General features: G+C 39.8%; 1 protein-coding gene across 1 annotated transcript; it reads right to left on the minus strand.

Annotated features, from left to right (window-relative positions):
- Positions 1-1,805: 1,805 nt before the first annotated feature.
- ABHD10 (abhydrolase domain containing 10, depalmitoylase) lies at positions 1,806-19,175 on the minus strand. The gene is made up of 5 exons (XM_045785233.2): positions 16,709-19,175; positions 13,327-13,510; positions 7,598-7,709; positions 7,139-7,276; positions 1,806-2,920 (listed from the first exon to the last, which is right to left on the minus strand). The coding sequence occupies exons 1-5, from the start codon at positions 16,845-16,847 to the stop codon at positions 2,576-2,578; spliced, it is 918 nt and encodes a 305-aa protein (XP_045641189.2). The 5' UTR covers positions 16,848-19,175; the 3' UTR covers positions 1,806-2,575.
- Positions 19,176-19,306: the final 131 nt, after the last annotated feature.

Below are 19,306 nucleotides of genomic sequence, written 5' to 3' on the forward strand. Positions count from 1 at the left end.
CCTTCCACTTCAGCATGTTAAGGAGAGGAACGTGCTTCACAAGCCCTGCTCGCTTCCTTGCCTCTTTTCCTTCCTAACTGCCACGAATTACGTCCACCAGTTTCTCACCAGACTGTGCTCAGTGTATCTTAAGTGAAGACGGTGATTCCTACGTGTCATTGTTCTAAACGTACTGTACTTATTGAATCCTTACGCTTTATTATCTAACTTTATGTCATTTTACAGCTGACAAACTTCAAAGAGGTTAAGTAAATTGCAATTACAGGGTTTGTAAATGGCGAGCCAGGATTTTCAACCCACCCTGCACAGTCTGTCCCTAACCACTATGCACATCGCCTCTACAGGTAGGCTACGAATCTCTAATCATGCTTATTATATTTTATGACGATGTTTAACTCCAGAAAAGTCCCACGGGCTGGACCGCTTCCTCCTCATCTTTCGAATCCTCGTGCCTAGCAGTGTCTGCCCGGATCAGGCCCGGAAGAGCCACCCTGCCATCCGCTATCAACTCACACTAGCACTAGGCACCGCAGCACACGCGTGACTCGTGTGTATTTGGTCAATGACCTCTGCTCAGTATAAAAGAGAACGCACAGGTTGTAGTCCTACACAGCGTTAACCTTTTTAGTATCCGTGCCAGGGGTCCTGAAGACCACCTGCAGGTTCGATGTCTTGTTAGGACTCACAGGACTCAGCACCTAGTTCTACTCACAGCTAGGACTATTATTAGTGAAAGGGTACACAGCAAAACCTGCAAAGGAAAAAGACACATGGGGTGCCGTCCGGGTAAAAGAGGCACAAGCTTCCAGTTCCCTTCCAGTGGTCTTGCCACATGAGCTGAAATTCCCCCAGTAATGAGTTGTGATAGTACCTGTGAAATGTTCAGCAGGCAAGCTTGTGCAATTCAGTGCCCAGGTATTGGGAGCTGGCCATCAGCCTCTGCCAGGCACCTACCACGATTCCAGACTCCCAGAGGGAAAGGTGTTCAGCACAAACCATACTGTTCACACAGTATAGACGGTTTAGGCATAGTGAGCTACATTTACCCGTTCTGAGGATGGTGGAAACCTCCTAAAATCCAGGTTCCCAGGCACCAGCCAAGGGCTTTACCTCGTAAGCCGGTCTCTCTGAAGCTGTGCAGTCAGGCCTGCTATGTCAGCTTTTGTTGGCACAGGAATGTTATCCCAACGATTTTCTCTCTGTGTCATCAATTTGGTTTACCTTGATGACAGAAGTAACTTCAGCAGGCTAAATAAAGTCCAACCAAATTTAAAAGCTAAAAGACACCAACTCAGTAATATCAAGGCTCACTACTGCACACGCCCACTTCAGTTCTTAAAAAACACCTTTGCAGTAATTGCATATTTTTCTTACTATCTCTGCACTTCAGAAAGCCCTCTAACATAGATGGCATTCCACTTGGCTATTTGTACTTAGGGCACATGTTTCTGAAGGCAGGCAGGCCTTAATATATAAAGATTAATTACCTCTTTCGAATATACTATATCATTAAGATCAAGTGCCCCCATTTAAATGACATATAAGCCAACATTAAGAAGTGATACATTTCCTTTATATTACTGTAAAGTTTTGAGCCTTTAAAAAAGGATAACCTTAAGTTCAAATAAAACAGGCAGAATATAATACATAAAGTAATACCCTTACTTTTTGAACTTTATTATGCTTCAGACTTTTTTCCTGATCATTTCGGATTTATTTCAATAAACATTGTCCTATATTTTGTGAACTGCATTTTAAAATCTGAAGCAATTTTACAAATCTCTCTATATGACCGACACTAAACAAAAGACAAAAAAATTCTAGCTTTATTAACAATTCTAAGTAGAAGAGAGCACAATTAAGAGCTGTCCCGGTTAACATAAGCGTTTAGCAGGTAAACATCTCTTGAATGAAAAAGGAGACATTTTAATTAAAAAAAAAAACCCACCATGCTACATGGATAGACCTAGAAGGCGTTAGATTCAGAGAAATAAGTCATAGAAAGACAAATATGCTATGATTTCACTTACATGTGGAACCTAAAAAGCAAAACAAAGCCGAAACACCCATATATACCAAGAACAGACCGGTGGTTGTCAGAGGGAGGGGGCGGGGGGTTGAGCAAAAATAAGCGAAGGGCAGTGGGAGTTGGAGGCTTCCACTACGGAATGAGTAAGTCAGAGGGATGGAAGCTACGGCACAGGGAGTAGAGTCGACGGTACCGTAAGAGCGCCGTATAGTACAGACGGTAGGTACGCTCGTGGTGAGCACAGCGTAACACGCAGGGTTGTGCAATCACTACGCTCTACACCTGAAACTTACAGAACACTGGTGTGTCAACTATACTTCAATTAAAAAAAATCAAGGATTGAAGGAAGCAGAAAATTTTCCAAACAGCAGCTTGTACTTTCTTCACCATTTGTATCATTTGTATCATACATCATTAAATAAATACTTGTGTGATATTTACAAAATAGAGACAAGAGGAAAAACCTAAGTATCGGAGTCTTTGATTTGTTATCTCTCTTCCAATCTTCTGGATCCATTAGTTTACATACCAACTCAAAATGTGATTCTAGTTAACTACAGTTGAAAGCTTATCAATTAAGTCATCAATAGTGTAAACAAGGAGTTGAATGTCCGCTTTTTCCTTCATTCGGTGATCACTATGTTTTCGGAGGATGACATCTACATCTGTGCTGAGCACTCGGTCAGCAACCTGTATGGATGTATGCCAAGGTATGATGTCATCCTTCATGCCGTGGAGCAACCGTACGGGGCACTTCACAGGGATGGGGCTATGCAGCAAGCAGTGGTGTTCGGCTTCTTTAATGAAACTGTACTGAATGTGATAAACTCCTTCTTCACTGTACCTTGATGGCATGGCCCACACGCCTTTCATCTCTACTTCCTTTTTGACCTATTAGGAAAAATGAGGAAAATAAATGGATGCAACACTAACACACGTAATAGTCTTAAACAGTCTAAGGAAAGCAGTCCTGGAAGAAGAGGAAAAAAGAGATAAAAACGTAAGAATGATCATTATCCATAATTAAAGACTGTGCAAAGTACTGTGACGGGCACTTTACACATAGTATCTCATGAGATCCGGATAAAAATTATTATTATTTCATTTCTACAAAAGAGGGTATTAGAGGCTAGAGAAGTTAAATGCCACGTTTAAAGCTGAAAGGTAACAGCTGTCATGGCTAGGATTCAAACTTAGATTTAGCTTTATCAGGCAACATCTTAAATCACGTGCTGCTTCACCCCAACTGAAAGGGAAAATGAAGGGGAGAAAAAAGTAATTTATTGGAATCAGTTCAGGTATCATTCATAATATATAAAACCAAATCTTAGGATTGTTTAGATCTCAAAAGCACAAAATTCAAAGTGCCTATATGTGAAGTTACTAAAATGGGGAGGGGATAAAGGGAGAAAAGAATCAAGCCCAGAACTAAAAATGAAAAATAAGACAACAGTTACTCTGGCACAATCAAACATAAAATTTCAGGCTAAATGTTACCAAAAAAAAAAAAAAAAAAAAAAAAAGTACTGTTTTTGCCTTCCAGAGTCCCAGGAAATGAGAAAAAAATGTGTTGTTTTGGAAGACAATGAAGTCTTCCAAATACTTCCTGAAAAGTGAACAAGGAAATCATTTCCACACTTATTCCCTTAAGATGAAATACTGGGTATCTTTGGATTCTTGAAAAATTTTTACTTTTTTGATTATAATTTGTCTTAAACTATTTTCTTCTTTAAAGATTTTATTTATTTATTTGAGAGAGAGACACAGAAAAATAGAGCACAAGCCGGGGGTGGGGGGAGAGGGAGAAGCAGACTCCCCACTGAGCAGGGAGCCCTACTTGGGGCTCAAACCCAGGACCCTGGGATCATGACCTGACCAGAAGGCAGACACTTAACCTACTGAGCCACCCAGGTGCCCCTTAAACAGTTTTTCTAATTAAAGTAATGTACACTCATAGAAAACATGGGAAATACAGAAATTAAAAAAATATAATCCCACCTCTTGAATACAACAACCATTAATATTCTGGCTCATTTCCTTCCATTATTTTTCTCCATGTATTTGGTTTTATACATGTAATATGTAAAATGGATATCTATTCAGAGTTTTCTACATCGCTTTATTTATTTCATACATAATTTCTGGGTTTTAAAAAAATACTGTGACGTTTTCAAAGGTTGCAGAGTAGTCCGTTATACTGGGTCTAAGCTGACTAACCATTTCCACACAGCTGGGTACTTCCATGAACATCTTTGAGCACAAAGATTTATCTGTATATAATAAATTATTTGGAAAGATTATCAAGACTTTAATATATTAAGATGTAAATATTTTTAAGGCTCTTGCAACTATATCATATTAAGAGCATTTCTGACTAGAAAAACAGGTGGACATCTTATCAAAATTAAGGAAAAATATAAGGAAAGGAAAACCAAATATAACATATTGAAAATTTTTGTATTTAAATTTTCATTGAAGATATTATGATTTTTTCCTGTTTAAAATGTGTTAATTTACTGCAAATATGAAAGGAAAACAAGAATTTAAACAGTAAAATATGTATGATATAATCTGTATGTATTTAGGCATTTTAATGTGGTCTGTAAAATTCCAAAATGATTTACTGATTCAGTGAAAAAGCTGTGTATCTGAAAGCTGTACTCCTAAACACGTCTTCAAATGACTTGAAATTAATGAAATTCTAAAAAACTATAAAATGTACGAATCTATATTAAAATCAAGGCATTCTCTTCATTAAAACGTGGGAACTGAATGTTTAAAGCAAAAATGATATTCAGTGATCCTCAAAGTACTCAGGATCATTCCTAAATTTCTAATTTCAGTAATTAGAACTTAGTTTCATTGGTTATTATATAAAGTGGGAGCCACGGTAATTACTGAGACATAATTAAGAACAGCTGCATTTTAAGTCTTCCCGCCCCCAGCCAGCTGTTATCTGCCACTGAATTGAATGAATACTGTCCATCTGAAGAACAAACTTCACAGAGTGTTATATGTAACCAAACGCTCCAAAACAAAAGTTCAGAAATAGCCAAAACCATCACTAACCCAGGAAAATGTACTGTATACATTAAGTTCTACGGCAAGAAGAAACCACATCAAGGCGATGTAGTTGAGAAGCTTGTATTCCAAACAGCTGTGCATCCTGTCTGATGACCTCTAGCGTTCAAAGCAGGAGACATCATTAGATTCAGTTCCTACACAATAAGCAATGCTGACTGTTAACACTGCCCGGGTTAAAGATGATAGTAAAAATCATTTTTGCTGCCTTGCCATTGTTAGAGCTACTTGCCTCTGTGAAGAAGAGACAGTGGTCCTAGTGTCCCTGCTCTTCCCTTACACATGCTTTTAAATTAACATGCTTCTATTAACAACGATTTGTTGGTCTGATTTAGGATTAGCAAAGACATGCCCCGATTTGCAGGCTATAGATCTTCTCAGTCACTTAGGGGATATGTGCCATATCCTCCCCGAGTAAAGTGGATACACACACATAAAAAGAAATGTACGAAGATCCTGGCATTTACCATAACAACAACAAAATTATTTAATCACCTTCTTCCCAATCTGCTATGTTCTTAAATAACTTCCTACCAGGAGAAGCACTATTTAATTGAGTGAGAGGATGGGGTAAAGGGTTCAAGGTTTATATGCAGACAGATGCAACGGTAGGAGAATTTAGCAGCACGAGGACATTGAGCAACTATGTATGAGAAATAACTAAGAAAGCAAAAAAAAAAAAAAAAAAAAAAAAAACAAACAGAAATGGGAGGTAAGTGCAAGGAAGACCAGCTTTGTAATCTTAGCCCTCAGAGGAAATGACAAATGACATAGAACCTACATATGCAGACAATGTCATTTCCTAAGAAGCTGAAAAGAATGTGGACTGAGAAATAAGCTCAGAACAGATAATATATGCCACTGGTATGTATCAGTGCGGAACTTGAGGCCAAAGTCAATAATATTCTACTATTCAACACTGCATGTGCTTTTTTCCTCCTCTTTATTTCCTTTCCTCCTCCACGTGCTCGTCCACTCTCTAGAGCGGTGGTTCCCAAACTTCACTGGAGGGGCTTGTTAAAACAGATCGCTGGGCCGTACTCCCAGTTTGTGATTCAGTAGGTCTCAGGGAAAGATCAGGAACATGCACTTCTAACAAGTTCTCAGGTGATGCTGATGCTGCTGGCCTTGCGGCAACACTTTTTGAACCACTACTTGACTGTTTTTCTTTAATTTTCTGTGCCTTAGTCCTGCCAGGATCATAGTCCCACAGGTGACATCTAGATCCTTAGGAAAAAGACATATGCAAAGAGAACACAACTGAGTACAAAACAATTAACAAAACATACAAAAATAAAGAGCTATGACCTACTATTTCTTTACCCCTGCAGACAACTGAAGTGCTTAAACATATGTCCAATAATGAAGTGTAACAAATAAATTACCTTCATTCATTTCAGAAACCTCATTTCAACCATGATTTGCTGAAGGGCATGCTAATGATGAAAAGCACATTTTTTTTAAAGGTGAGAATTTGTAGTAGAAAAGAACGCCAACCAAGTGTCTAAGCCAGGAATGGCAAATCTCATCTCCCGTGTGCTAATTCTGATCAACTGATAGTGTGTACGTGGAGAGCTCCGCTGAGAAAGGCTCTGAGGCTGCTTTCAGGCTTAAAAAAAAAAAAAAGTTTCATAATTGATGAGCCAAATCTAACATGATCATAAGAATAGGTACTATTTCCCATATGCCACAAAATAAGAATAAGAGGTACAAAAAGAGATCACAATGTATGATACAAGTTAAGTCAATGTGATTAATAAAGAAAATATTGCTAAAAAAGAAATTTAAAGTGATTTCATGAACGTGGCTCAAACATTTGGCAGAATGATTTGAAGTGTCTGTGAAAAGAAGGAAACCTTGAACAAGAGACCAATTAGTCAAAGAAGGCAAAGATTACAAAAAAAGGCAGCTAAGGCAAAAGATGAGCCAGCATAGGAAGTCAGTACAGATGACACACGGACAAATATTCAAAGACAGAGGGAGGAGGAGGAGGACAGGAAGTACATGCTGAGATTGCTCGTGACTTACCTCAATGGGAAGCTGATTGAACTGTGTCACTAGGCCATCTACAGCTGTCGCTATACCAATAAGGGCAACAACCTTTTGTGGCCTTGCGATCGCAGCATGAAACATAAGCCATCCACCGAGGCTAGATCCAACCAGTATCTAAAAATAAACAATTACGGTTTTAAAGAGGAATTTTCTTTTCTGTAAGTGGACTGAGTAATTTACATATGCACATTTTTCTTTTACATCCATTAGCTCCCAGACTTTTAATATTTGGCACAAAGTAGAATTAAAATTATGATTGCAGTGAAAAGTAAAATGCTTACTTACATTTTATGAGAAAGTGAAAATGACAGAATAATTTTAAATTAAATACCAAGATTGATGGTTAAACATTTAAACTATTAAATTCTCATAGCTAAACAAACAGCTCAAAAAGAATGACATTAGTCAATAATCATATTTAACAAAAACAGTCACCTGTGGTCCTTCAGCTAAGTCATCAATTATAGAAAGAACATCTTTTCTCCATCTTCCCACTGTGCATTCTTCTAAGTTGCCAGCCGAATTTCCAATTCCTGAGTAATCAAACCTAGAAAAAGGGAAAACAAATCTATATCTAGATACCTATCTATATATCTGTTTCTCTGATTTTTAAAGAAGATAGCACATTTATCGTTATTACAATGCTTAAAATATATTAAAATAAAACACTGAGGTCAGTATATATTTCAGCAGCTCCTACTGGCATAACCTTCAAACATCGCCTCCACCCGCTAACTCTCTCACCTTCCCCGCCACCCGCGGCTGCTCCAGTCACTATCTCCTCTGACTGGACCAGTGCGACAGTCCCCGCCTATGTCTCCCTGCCTCCCTTTCCTACCCTTGTAGTCTCTTCCCCATGCAGTAGTCAGTGATCCTTTTAAAACAAAAATCACGTCTTGCACAAACCCTCCAAAAGCTTTCTAGAATCTTTAAATAAAATATAAAGTCCTTACCATAACGTGGCCTCTGACTACCTCTCTGGTCTCCTTTCTTCCTGTTTCCTCCCTCCCGACTTTATCTTCACTGGCCTTCTGGAAGCTAATGGAACACACCACCCATGTTTGTGCCTCAGGAGTTTACATCAGCTTCTCTCTCTATACCTCCAGATATCCGCTTTGCTTGCTCCCTCACTTCGTTCAGGCCTCTGGCTCCAATGTTACATCCCCAGCGATGCCTTCTGTGACCAACTCAGTCTAAAATAGCGCTTCTTTCATCATTCTCGAATTCCTTGCCCTGCTTTATTTTCTTCAGGGCAAACACTGCTCCCTGACAGATAGGAAATGTGACTGTTTGTGGTCCCCCACACTGGAACGGAGGCCCCATCTGGGCCCAGACTATTTTGTTTACCACACTGCTTTCCCGGTGCCTACGTCAGTACCTTGCACACGGTACATGCTTGGTATTTACCAAATCAACGAAAGGGAAAGAGGCAAATCAAATTTACAAACACCAGCTCATCCCGTAATTTGCTTCTCCTCCCAACTTTCTAGTTGTCCAGGCTCGGAAAGGCTGTGTGATCTGCGCACTTCACCTCTCCTTCAAGACCTCAGTTCGACAGACCATGCGGTAGCATACCGCGCCTGCAGACTGCCTTAAACCCGTCATACCGAAGTACTTCAGCCCTGCGTAAGCCCTTTCGGAACGCTGAGCCTTCGCATGCGGTCCTGCTGGAAGGTCCTGGAAAGCCTTCCCTCCGCACCCAAACCCTACTCATCGTTTAAGTCAAGCACTGCCTTTGAGGCACTCCGACATACATGCCCCGCTTACTACCATCAGTCACTTTCTTTTGTATGTACTCACTCAACACTTTTCACATTATGTTGTAATCAAGTTTCAAGTGTTTGTCTGACTACAACGTCAGCTCTTCCGGAGCAGACTGTTTTATTCAAATCTGTTTTTTCCAGGGTACGGAACGCTGCTTGCCCCGTACCGTCCTTGCTCACTCACTCTCATTTCTCCTCATTCATCTCTTTCTCTGCAATTTGGTAAGCCTGGGATCACACTGCAAACCTGGCCCATCACAGTGGCCTCCTGTCTCTCCGACTAGTCTCTCTCCAAATGCATCCACTTTATACCTGTCGGGTTCATCTGCAACATTATATGGACATGGCACACACTTCTCTGGTTCCCAGTGACACACAACACAAACACCGAGCGAGTCAGCCTGTCTTTCCAGACCATCAGCTTCTGGTCATCTCGGACTGGCTTTTGATCATTTCGTCAGAGGCAACCACTGCCTTGGCGAACTGATCAACTTGCGGTTACTCAACTGGCTCTTGCGTTCTGTCCCGTTTCGTGCCTCATACCGTTCCCTTCACCTGCAACACCTTCTCCTCTCACCTTCACAGCTCATACACTCTCAGAAGTTAGTCCAAATGAATCATTTTTTGCAGAAAAAACTTTCCAGACAAGCTGAAGAAAAAAATCTCTACCTCATGAAGCGTACACAGAATTCATTCTCAGCAGCACCATCAATCCTCTAACCTGCGCCCTGAGACAGCTGCGCGTGGTGCGTCTCCTCATCGCTCTGACACTGTCAGATCGTCGCGGGGAGCACCACTCTTGGTTTGTCTCTGCACTCCTCACAGAGGCGAGGCATGTAAGCCTCATACGCGGAGTATCACAACACATACTAAACAAATAAAAGTGGGAGACAGAAGTAACACGAATCACCTTATCCAAATTTTCATGGTTTTTTTTTTTTACTCTTAAAATCTGGTGAAAACTAATAAATCCTAGTGTTTTTAGGGTATATGTAAGAATACATATGTGATATATAGCATGTAACAATTTCTTAGGGATTTATAAGTCCCGGAGAAAGAAGAAATAAAAATTGTCTTTAGGTATAAAGTGAAATGATTTGGGACCCATGGGAATACGTAACAAGGCTGCTGCTGAAGTCTCCATCACAGTTATCACTTCTCTCAGTCCAAGGGGACGTGGTAGACGGACCCAGGAGAAGAGGGAAGACACCAGCCAATCCCCTCCTTTTCCCTGCTCTGGTGGGTAATCGGGCATCTCTACTTGCTGCATCTCTACAGCTGCCTTCCAAATACATGATGCGGATGCAGAAGACATGCAGAGTCCCTCCAAAGAGGGAAAGGTAAACACTCAGGGATACTAAAAGGTACAAGTAAAAAACATAGTTCCTTCTTGTTGAACCATAATCAAGGGACGGAGTCAACTCAAACATACTCAGCTGATTAGGACTTTAAAACACGGCAACACGGCACCGTTCTAGCAGCCTCAATACTCTGGGACATATCCCCGAATCTACAATTAAATATTCTGTGACAAATAAGTGAGAGAATACCAACCCTAATGCCATGTGTTACATTCCTGAGCTCTGACTCAATCTTATGTTAGGCATGGTGACAGGACATGAAGAAATCATTTTCCTATAGCCAAATGTACTATTTCTTGTATAATATACAAAACTATTTCCTCCTTCAAGATCTAAGATCTTAGAGCCAAAAACACAACAAAAATGAACTGAGAAACTGGAGTATAAATAAAAGATGAAATCTCCTATAACAAGCTAAAATGCAATCAATAGTTAATAGTGATCAGATTGCAGTGAAGTTTGATAAAAGCAAATAAAAAGGAACTTGGTCAAATTAAAACTTTGTAGTGAAGGGCTATACTTTTATAAGGTTTATAAAGATATATTTAGGCTATGTTTTAACCCAGTACCACTTAACGGGCTGTACACATTATAATTCAATCATACTTATTTACCATTTCCAATGTATGTATCCAAAATGCAGAAAACCCACAGATGTCATGTCTGATACAGATAGGAACTGGTTACAGTGCTCATAGTCTCAATTTAAATTCAAGAACCAGTAAATGGTGATTTCTTGATTCAAATTCTTTGGGATAAAAAGAATGATTGCAGTTTTTCAGATATTATCATGTTTTGATCCAGGTAGTCCTCCTTCCTGTATAGCTCTTCTTTCTTACCCAAATCAGAATTACTCTTCGTGGGCCTTTATGAACTATTTTTTATCCACTTCGATCCCCAGTTTCCTCTCACTTTGTGCAATTAAGTAGACTGTTCTTTTGACACAATCACATTCTGATGAGTACTTTTGCCTAATTTCTCATATGTATTTTATCTTGTGTTTCCCCAACCTATCTTTAAGAACAATAGCCATGTTTTAGAATTCCCTGAGTAGGGGCGCCTGGGTGACTCAGTCGTTAAGCGTCTGCCTTTAGCTCAGGTCATGATCCCAGGGGCCTGGGATCGAACCCTGAATTGGGCTCCCTGCTCAGCAGGAAGCCTGCTTCTCCCTCTCCCACTCCCCCTGCTTATGTTCCCTCTCTCGCCATCTCTCTCTCTGACAAATAAATAAATAAAATATTAAAAAAAAAAAAAGAATTCGCTGTGTATTTTACAGCACCCAGCAACAGTGCTAGAAAGTCTGCTTGGAAAAGACAGTCCAGTCTTCAGAATAACAGAACAGATTTTTAAAAGTTCTGAGCATGAAAATAAAACCACTCAGTTAATATGATAAAAGGAGTAACACTAGGGGCGCCTGGGTAGCGCAGTCGTTAAGCGTCTGCGTTCGACTCAGGGCGTGATCCCGGCATTATGGGATCGAGCCTCACATCAGGCTCCTCCGCTGGAAGCCTGCTTCTTCCTCTCCCACTCCCCTGCTGTGTTCCCTCTCCCGCTGGCTGTCTCTGTCAAATAAATAAATAAAATCTTTAAAAAAAAAAAAAAAAGGAGTAACACTAAATCCATATAATTGACATAATCTCAGCTAATATATTGAATAAAATCTAAAAGTTTTTTTATTTTTAAAATTTATTTACTATTTTATTTCTGAGAGATGCATTTTCTAGATCCACTGAGTGAATGTTAGTGTAACTACTAACAATTTTGATGAATACATTTTTAGGCTGCTAGTGCTAGAAAGGATTCAGAAATTATCTTTAGTTCAACCTGCCCCTTTTTTATGATGAAGAAGACAGGTTCAGTGTTTATCAACTGACTCATCTTGTTAGAGTTATCGCTGGAACTGATTCTAGTACCTATACTACTACTTCTCCTTTTTTTTTTTTTTTAAGATTTTATTTATTTATTTGACAGAGAGAGAGACAGTGAGAGAAGGAACACAAGCAGGGGGAGTGGGAGAGGGAGAAGCAGGCCTCCTGCTGAGCAGGGAGCCCGATTCGGGGCTGGATCCCAGGCCCCTGGGATCATGACCTGAGCCTAAGGCAGACACTTAACGACTGAGCCACCCAGGTGCCCTAGTACCTATACTTCTTGAATCCCAGGCGAGTGTTCTTTCTACTAAGCCATACTATCTTCTGGCAAATTAGGCACTATATAAACGATTGTTACAGGTAAACAAACCCAATAACAACAATGTAAGCACATTATTTGACTAAAATAATTATCAGTATGAAATAATAGAAACTGTGAAATCAAACTTTGGATAAACAACATATATCCTCTCTATTTATGCTTCTACATATTCAGACTACAGGAGCGAGGGGAAAGAGAAAACTCAGTGGAAACGTGAATTATACAATACTAATTTTAAAATACTTTCATGTGTTTATTTTTTTTTAAATAGGGGCATGGAACGCCAATGAAAATACTAAGCCAGAGAAATAAATTTAGGAGTTATAGACTATACTTAAAACCAAGGGAAAGAATGGGCTCAATATGAAGAGGATAGGAAATGAGAACTTAAAAAGATCCCAGGTAAGAGACATGAAAAATTTAAGAATACAATATTCTTAAATACATATATTATTTTTAAATACATATTTTAAAAGTAGAGTTATAAAGAGTGGCCAAATAAAAGCCTATGAGTCCCCAATGGAAAACCACAATATAATTACAAGACATTACAAGAAAGCCAACTACTATGATCAGTTTGCTGTCATGTTAGATTATTATATTTAGAGTTTAGTTACCACTAGTTTCCTTTCCTGCCAGCATTGTCAGTGTGGCACAAAGACCATTAGAAAAGGTCTTTCAAAAGTTGTATGTACGATAACCCTAAATCACAAGGTGAGAGTGTACAGACCATTAAAATAAGTTAATCCATAAAAACACTGGCAGTTGGTTTAACTGGTTAGAGCAGAAATAATTCTCTGTTGCCATGCTAAATGGTAGTAGTATTTTCTCTGAAATGCATTGTTCCTACCTTATATAGGCGTGACCTAGAGATTTGCAAAACTCTTCAATCGCCAATGCTTTTGTACCATTCATATTAGAAATATAGCCAGGGATGAAGATAACTCCTGGACTTTTGCCTTTTAGCTTCTTATAAGCCAGGTTTGGAAGGTCTGGTCGACTAAGGAAAGAGACTGATGTCTTTTGTCTGCAAGCTAAACAAAGTACACAAAACATAAACTACAGTTCACAAATACTGTTTTTGGAAAATCATATACATTTGACCCGTGAACAACATGAAGGTTGGGGTGCTAACCCCCCATAGTCGAAAATCCACGTGTAACTTTTGACTTCCCAAAAACTTAACCACTAATAGCCTACTGTTGATTGGAGGCCTTACCGATAAGATAACATAAACTGTTCATTAACACGTATTTTGTATGTCATATATATTATATATTGTATTCTTACAACAAAGTAGGCTACAGAAAAGAATGTTAAGAAAATCATATAGAAAATATATTTACAGTAGTGTACTGTATTTACTGAAAAAAAAAAACAAACAATGTATAAGTGGACCTTTGCCGTCAAACCCATGTTGTTTAACGGTCAATTGTATATTTTCAATCTTAACTTTCTTAACTTGTCAAATTGATGTCAAAAGTACTTCCATTTAAGGGGAAAAACAAAAGACTCGAAGTACTAAAATCGCAAGTCTAAGCATGGTATTTTCTGAACTCGTATCAAAATCAGTGCCTTTGAGCAAGGTCCAATCTGGATTCTTCCAAAATATGCGATGAGGAGGAAATTTCAAGGCAATAAAAGATAAAAACTTGTAAAAAATGTTTTCCTGTTGCTGCTGTATCATCTGTCCTGAAAAGCATCAATCACTGTTCAGATTTATCTACACTAGTTTTAGCCTTCTCTCGTGAGATTTTTCTTTTTAATTTTTTCAATGCTTGAGCAGTTTCACATCCTCTACTTTTTGGCAAGGAGGGGGAGAAACAAGTCTGGTCTGCCCTTGAGAAATTGTTCCAAAGGTGGGGTGTTGGTCTGCCACTTTAACTACTGGCTCCCTCACCACCCACAAAATTGTGGGCCATGGTAATAGCCAATCGTGATTCTTTATCAGCAGAGGTGGGTTCAATGAGCAGTTTCTTTACAGGTAACCTTGAATAATTTATAATAGTACCACTTTTGGAAAAAGATTTCTCATAGGGCTCTGCAATCACTATGTGTTTTATTCGTTGGTTTGGCTTTCTGTGAATGCTACACAGATCTTCCTGCAATTTAACTACAATACAACTGGCAAATTTTACAAGGTTACTCATTGTTTCATTGTTTTTGAAGTTTTGTCCTACCACAAAATCTATACTTGCTCTAAAAAAAAAAAGTAAAAAGATACTTAAAGAACATTAGGACACTTATAATCCCACCTCCTCTTTCCGAAGAAATTGGGTTTGTGGGGCGCCTGGGTGGCTCAGTCGGTTAAGCGTCCAACTCTTGATTTCGGCCCAGGTGATGATCTTGGGTGTGAGATGGAGCCCTGCATCCAGCTCCGAGATGAGCGTGGAACCTGCTTGCGATTCTCTCTCTCTCCCCCTCTCCCCTCCCCTCCACCCCAACACATTCCTGCTTTCTCTCTCGATAAATAAATCTAAAAAAAAAAAAATAGGTTTGTGTATTTCCTTACAGTCTTTTTCTGGACCAACAAAATCTCTTATATTAAATGAAACTTTCCTCTCCTTTATTGTGGCCAATGGAAACATCTTGGCCTCCTCCACGTGAGTTGATAAAAGCTTCCTTCATTTTGGATTTGAGAAGTTGATTTTTTTTTTTTTAAAGTAGGCTCTATGCCCCAGGTGGGCCTCGAACTCATGAACCTGAGAGCAAGAGTCCTATACTCTTATCAACTGAGCCACCCAGGCAGACCAAGAAGCTGAATTTTTAAAAACTGAATAGAAGGCCTTATCCCTATTACATGTACGTGTGTTTCAAAGTTTCAGTGTATAGTAAAATATGCCAAATTTAAAACTTTTAGCGAAAACCAGGGCTAGTAGGGGCCAAGTTATGTTGGTTGACAGACTGTATTTGCAAAAATGTCAACTTCCCATTTCCTTAGCTCAGCACTCAAAAAATCCCTCCTATCCTCTTCTTTTTTTTTTTTTTTTTTTTTTTTAAAAGATTTTATTTATTTATGTGACAGAGAGACAGCCAGCGAGAGAGGGAACACTGCAGGGGAGTGGGAGAGGAAGAAGCAGGCTCCCAGCGGAGAAGCCCGATGTGGGGCTCGATCCCAGAACGCCGGGATCACGCCCTGAGTCGAAGGCAGACGCTTAACGACTGCGCTACCCAGGCGCCCCTATCCTCTTCTTGATTTTACTTCCCAAAACAGGAATTTCTCCCGAAGACAATTACAATTTACTTCATTTTGGTGAGTTGTAAGTGGACAGGTTCTTAATATTACACCCATAAATGATCTTATTATTATTACAAGGATTAGTTCAAAGCCTGATGCATAAGTCCTCAATGATGTGCTAAATAGATGAAACAGTATTACAATCTAGTTATGAACTGACATAATCATACTTTGCTAGAGGAACTTAAATATAACAAGCCTTTAGATTGTATACAATTAAATATAAGTTAAACTGATTATATACATTTAAAATTTTTAACTAAAACAAAGGGTATCAGCAATGAGGTTTCTATTCTAAGCACAGTACACCTGACAGCTTGTATGGCAAAGGTGTCAGCACAACAAAACGGAAGACTAAAAAGACACAATTCAGAAAAACAGACTACATATACTGAGGGTAGGGTGGTACGGGGAAGAATCAAACACAAGATAAAGAAAATATTCAGATGCTCTCATTTTTGGTCCGAATTCTAGTTTTCTTTGTTGAGTAATGATTATGGTTTTCACTGAGCGGGAGCATCATCGAGAAGGCAAAATCAGAAATCGAGCTTGATGATGGCGTCTATACTTTTGCAACACGGAAGCTCACATCGTAAATTCCCTCAAGTGAAGCAAAGGCAGGTCTAAGCATCCTAACAGAATCAAGATTGCAAACCCCTCAGACCCGAAGAGAAAAGAGAGAAAAAGCAATTAATAAACGCACATCTTTGTATTTCCTAGTGCTGGCGCTTAACGCGGGGAGGCAGGCAGAGAGTAGAATCCTTGAACTGCAGAGCGGAAAACGCCAGAAAGGGCCCAGGTTGTGCCGGATACCCGGGGCCCGGCAGAGGTCTTCTTACTGCCCCCACCAGAATTGTTGAAAGCGCCTAAAACTGGGGTACTGAGAATGGGGGAAGACCATTTTTAAATAGGGCGCCAAAAACGCACTGGCCAGGAACGGACTGAACCCGACGTTCGACAGAACGCGTACTTCTCCCGCCTTTCGGTCACTGACCTGGGAGCCATCGTGGCGTCCCCTCGGCCTTCCTTGCGAGTAATGCGGTGAGGCCACGGTGTAAGCCGAAGACGGCCGCTTTGTTCCACCTCCGACAAGGTACCCAAGCGCACAGAACCGCCATGCCCACTCCGGCCATCTTCCCAGCGGCCCCTGAGCACCGAGCTGACCTACAGAATCGTTTAGCTCACAGCAACCGAGGCTGCGCACGCGCCGCGGGCCGGAAGCCCGGACGTACTGAGGAGGACCCCCGGGAGAGTGTCAGCTGAGAGCGCGTCAGCGAGAGCGCGCATGCGCAGAGCGTCGTCGCGCTTGCCGTCCTCTCGCTATTGGACAGTTAATTCTCTCAGGCAGTTTTTGCCTCTGATGGCTCGGAATGTTTTGAATGTCCTCAGTAGGCGACTTTTTCAATGGTGAGCTAGATATTCCATGGCTGGAGGCGCGGAGAGAATCCGTATCCAACGTTCCTAGATAGGAAACCATCTCACCATCCCGAGGACACTATAGGGAGCGGAAGTGGCTGCTTGCATTACAAAAACCCCGACAGTTTTAAGCCTTATCGGAAATGCTTCAAGATCTGACCCTAATCCTGCTTGCAGAAATACCCGGAGTGGACTTGTTCACCGCTACTTCGCGCCTGTCCAATTCGTTCTTGCTCTAGCTTTGTATGCTTGACAGTTGAATTTTTCAATTATTCCCGTCTCATGTTATGTGCAAAAATAAATCCCAGTAGATAAACGATCTCAACGGAAGAATAAAATTGAGAGGATTTAAATACTGAGAATATTTTATAGTTTGGGGATAGCAGACTTTCTTAAACCAGATATGAAACCAAATCATAAAAAATAAAAATGTTTGTATATGAATTTCAACCTTTTGAATGGCAAAAGTCAAAAGAGAGTCCAGAAAAACTGATTTTACAGCACAGATAACAGAATATTAATACTTCTATTCAGCCTGCTCCTAGAAGTAAGGGGGGAAAATCTGTAATTTCCGTAGACTTGGCCAATGGCTATGAATAGGCAGTTCATATGTAAAGATGTTCAGCTTCACTAATTTAAAAATGAGAATTTAAAAAATAACATTTTTCTCATGCATCAGATTCGTAAAAATTAAGAAGAGCAACTATTGACAAGGATGCTGGGAAACTGGCACTCCTGGAGGGTTGGAGGGGTGGGGAGGGTTAATTGCTAAACTGTCCTATCAAGTGATCTCACCACACCTATTACGATTTAGAATACGCATCATTTTCAATGTCCTTGCCCCAGGGGCCCCAGTTTGTGACTCTCCTGTAGAAAACAACACTGGTTCATAAGGAGGCATATTATCTGCTACAGCACCATTTTTAGAAGGAAGCAGAAGAAAAAAATGGAATAGTCAGTAATAGAAAAATGGTTGAATACATTGTACAAGGGTTTCTGAATTCTAGCTCTGGCACCTTTCAAATTAATCCTGGGGCATCAAGCATCAACAAGAAAGATCTCCTTTTTTTCTACTTCAGGTTACTATGGCTGGTATAATACTTACGTAAAGACACTACTATGTTCGTCATAAATTTTGGAGCAATGATTGGTGCTAGAATAAAGGCAAAGTTTGGATACAGTGAATCCAGCCTGTCTTTGGAGTTCTGAGAACCTGTCTTACTGGAACATACTGAAAAAGTTGGATAAATAAAAATTAAATAGATGGTTCTCAAGTGTTGTAGTGCCAGAAATAGGTAGCAAGGAGGGCTGCTTGATTTCAGGTCACACTCCAAAATCTGTTGAGCTGTTTTGCCAGTTCTCCATTAGGCCCATTATAGACTTCAAAGGAACTAAATCGGTAAGGTGATTGATACACGATTCATGCCGTTTCACTATCCCTTGTATCTTAATAATAAACATTTCTCACTGTGGTTTTTGGATAATTGCGAATATTCTCAATCATTCCTATCCTTAGTCAGTCTCTCCCTTTATTTTTACAGATCTTCTTGCATTTTATGTGCAGCAAGATGAAAAAAAAAATCTGACTTGTTGCCATAACGGGAAAAGCACTGTACAAAAAACCATGGACTGTTTTCTCTACCCACCCTTATCAGTATAACAAATCAGGAAAAATTGTGGCTAGTGTCAAGTGAAGATGCTTTCATCCACAGTGATGGGCTTGAAGTAAGCCAATCTGTTTTCATACCCACTGTCAATGTTGCCTTCATTAACAGGAGTTTATCATAAGACATATTGTTCAGGGCCATTTCTCTCTCTGAAATCTGCTGCCTAAGCCCAGGGAGACAAATGAGATTGCTATCAGGTATAGCCCTTAATTCACACCTGCATGACTTTTTCCCTACCAGAGAAGTAAGCACAGTCCTTGCAATTCCCAGTAATAATTGCGTCTTTGCAAAAAGACAGTAAGATGTCAGATTTGTCAGGGGTTATCTCACCTTGTTAGCAACAGGAATGTGACCAGAGATACTTATAATTACTTCAGTTTATAAAACTACAAATCATAATGTTAGCACACAACAACTTTTGTGGAGATTCACAATTGATTTTTGCTAATTAATCTATCCCCTGTCATGTCACCAAGAGGTAACCTCCTAACGAGAGATGAGTTTATTTT

Source organism: Ursus americanus, chromosome 4 (assembly GCF_024610735.1).
Source record: "Ursus americanus isolate L20-20 chromosome 4, mUrsAme1.1.p, whole genome shotgun sequence".
Taxonomy (NCBI): Eukaryota; Metazoa; Chordata; class Mammalia; order Carnivora; family Ursidae; genus Ursus; species Ursus americanus.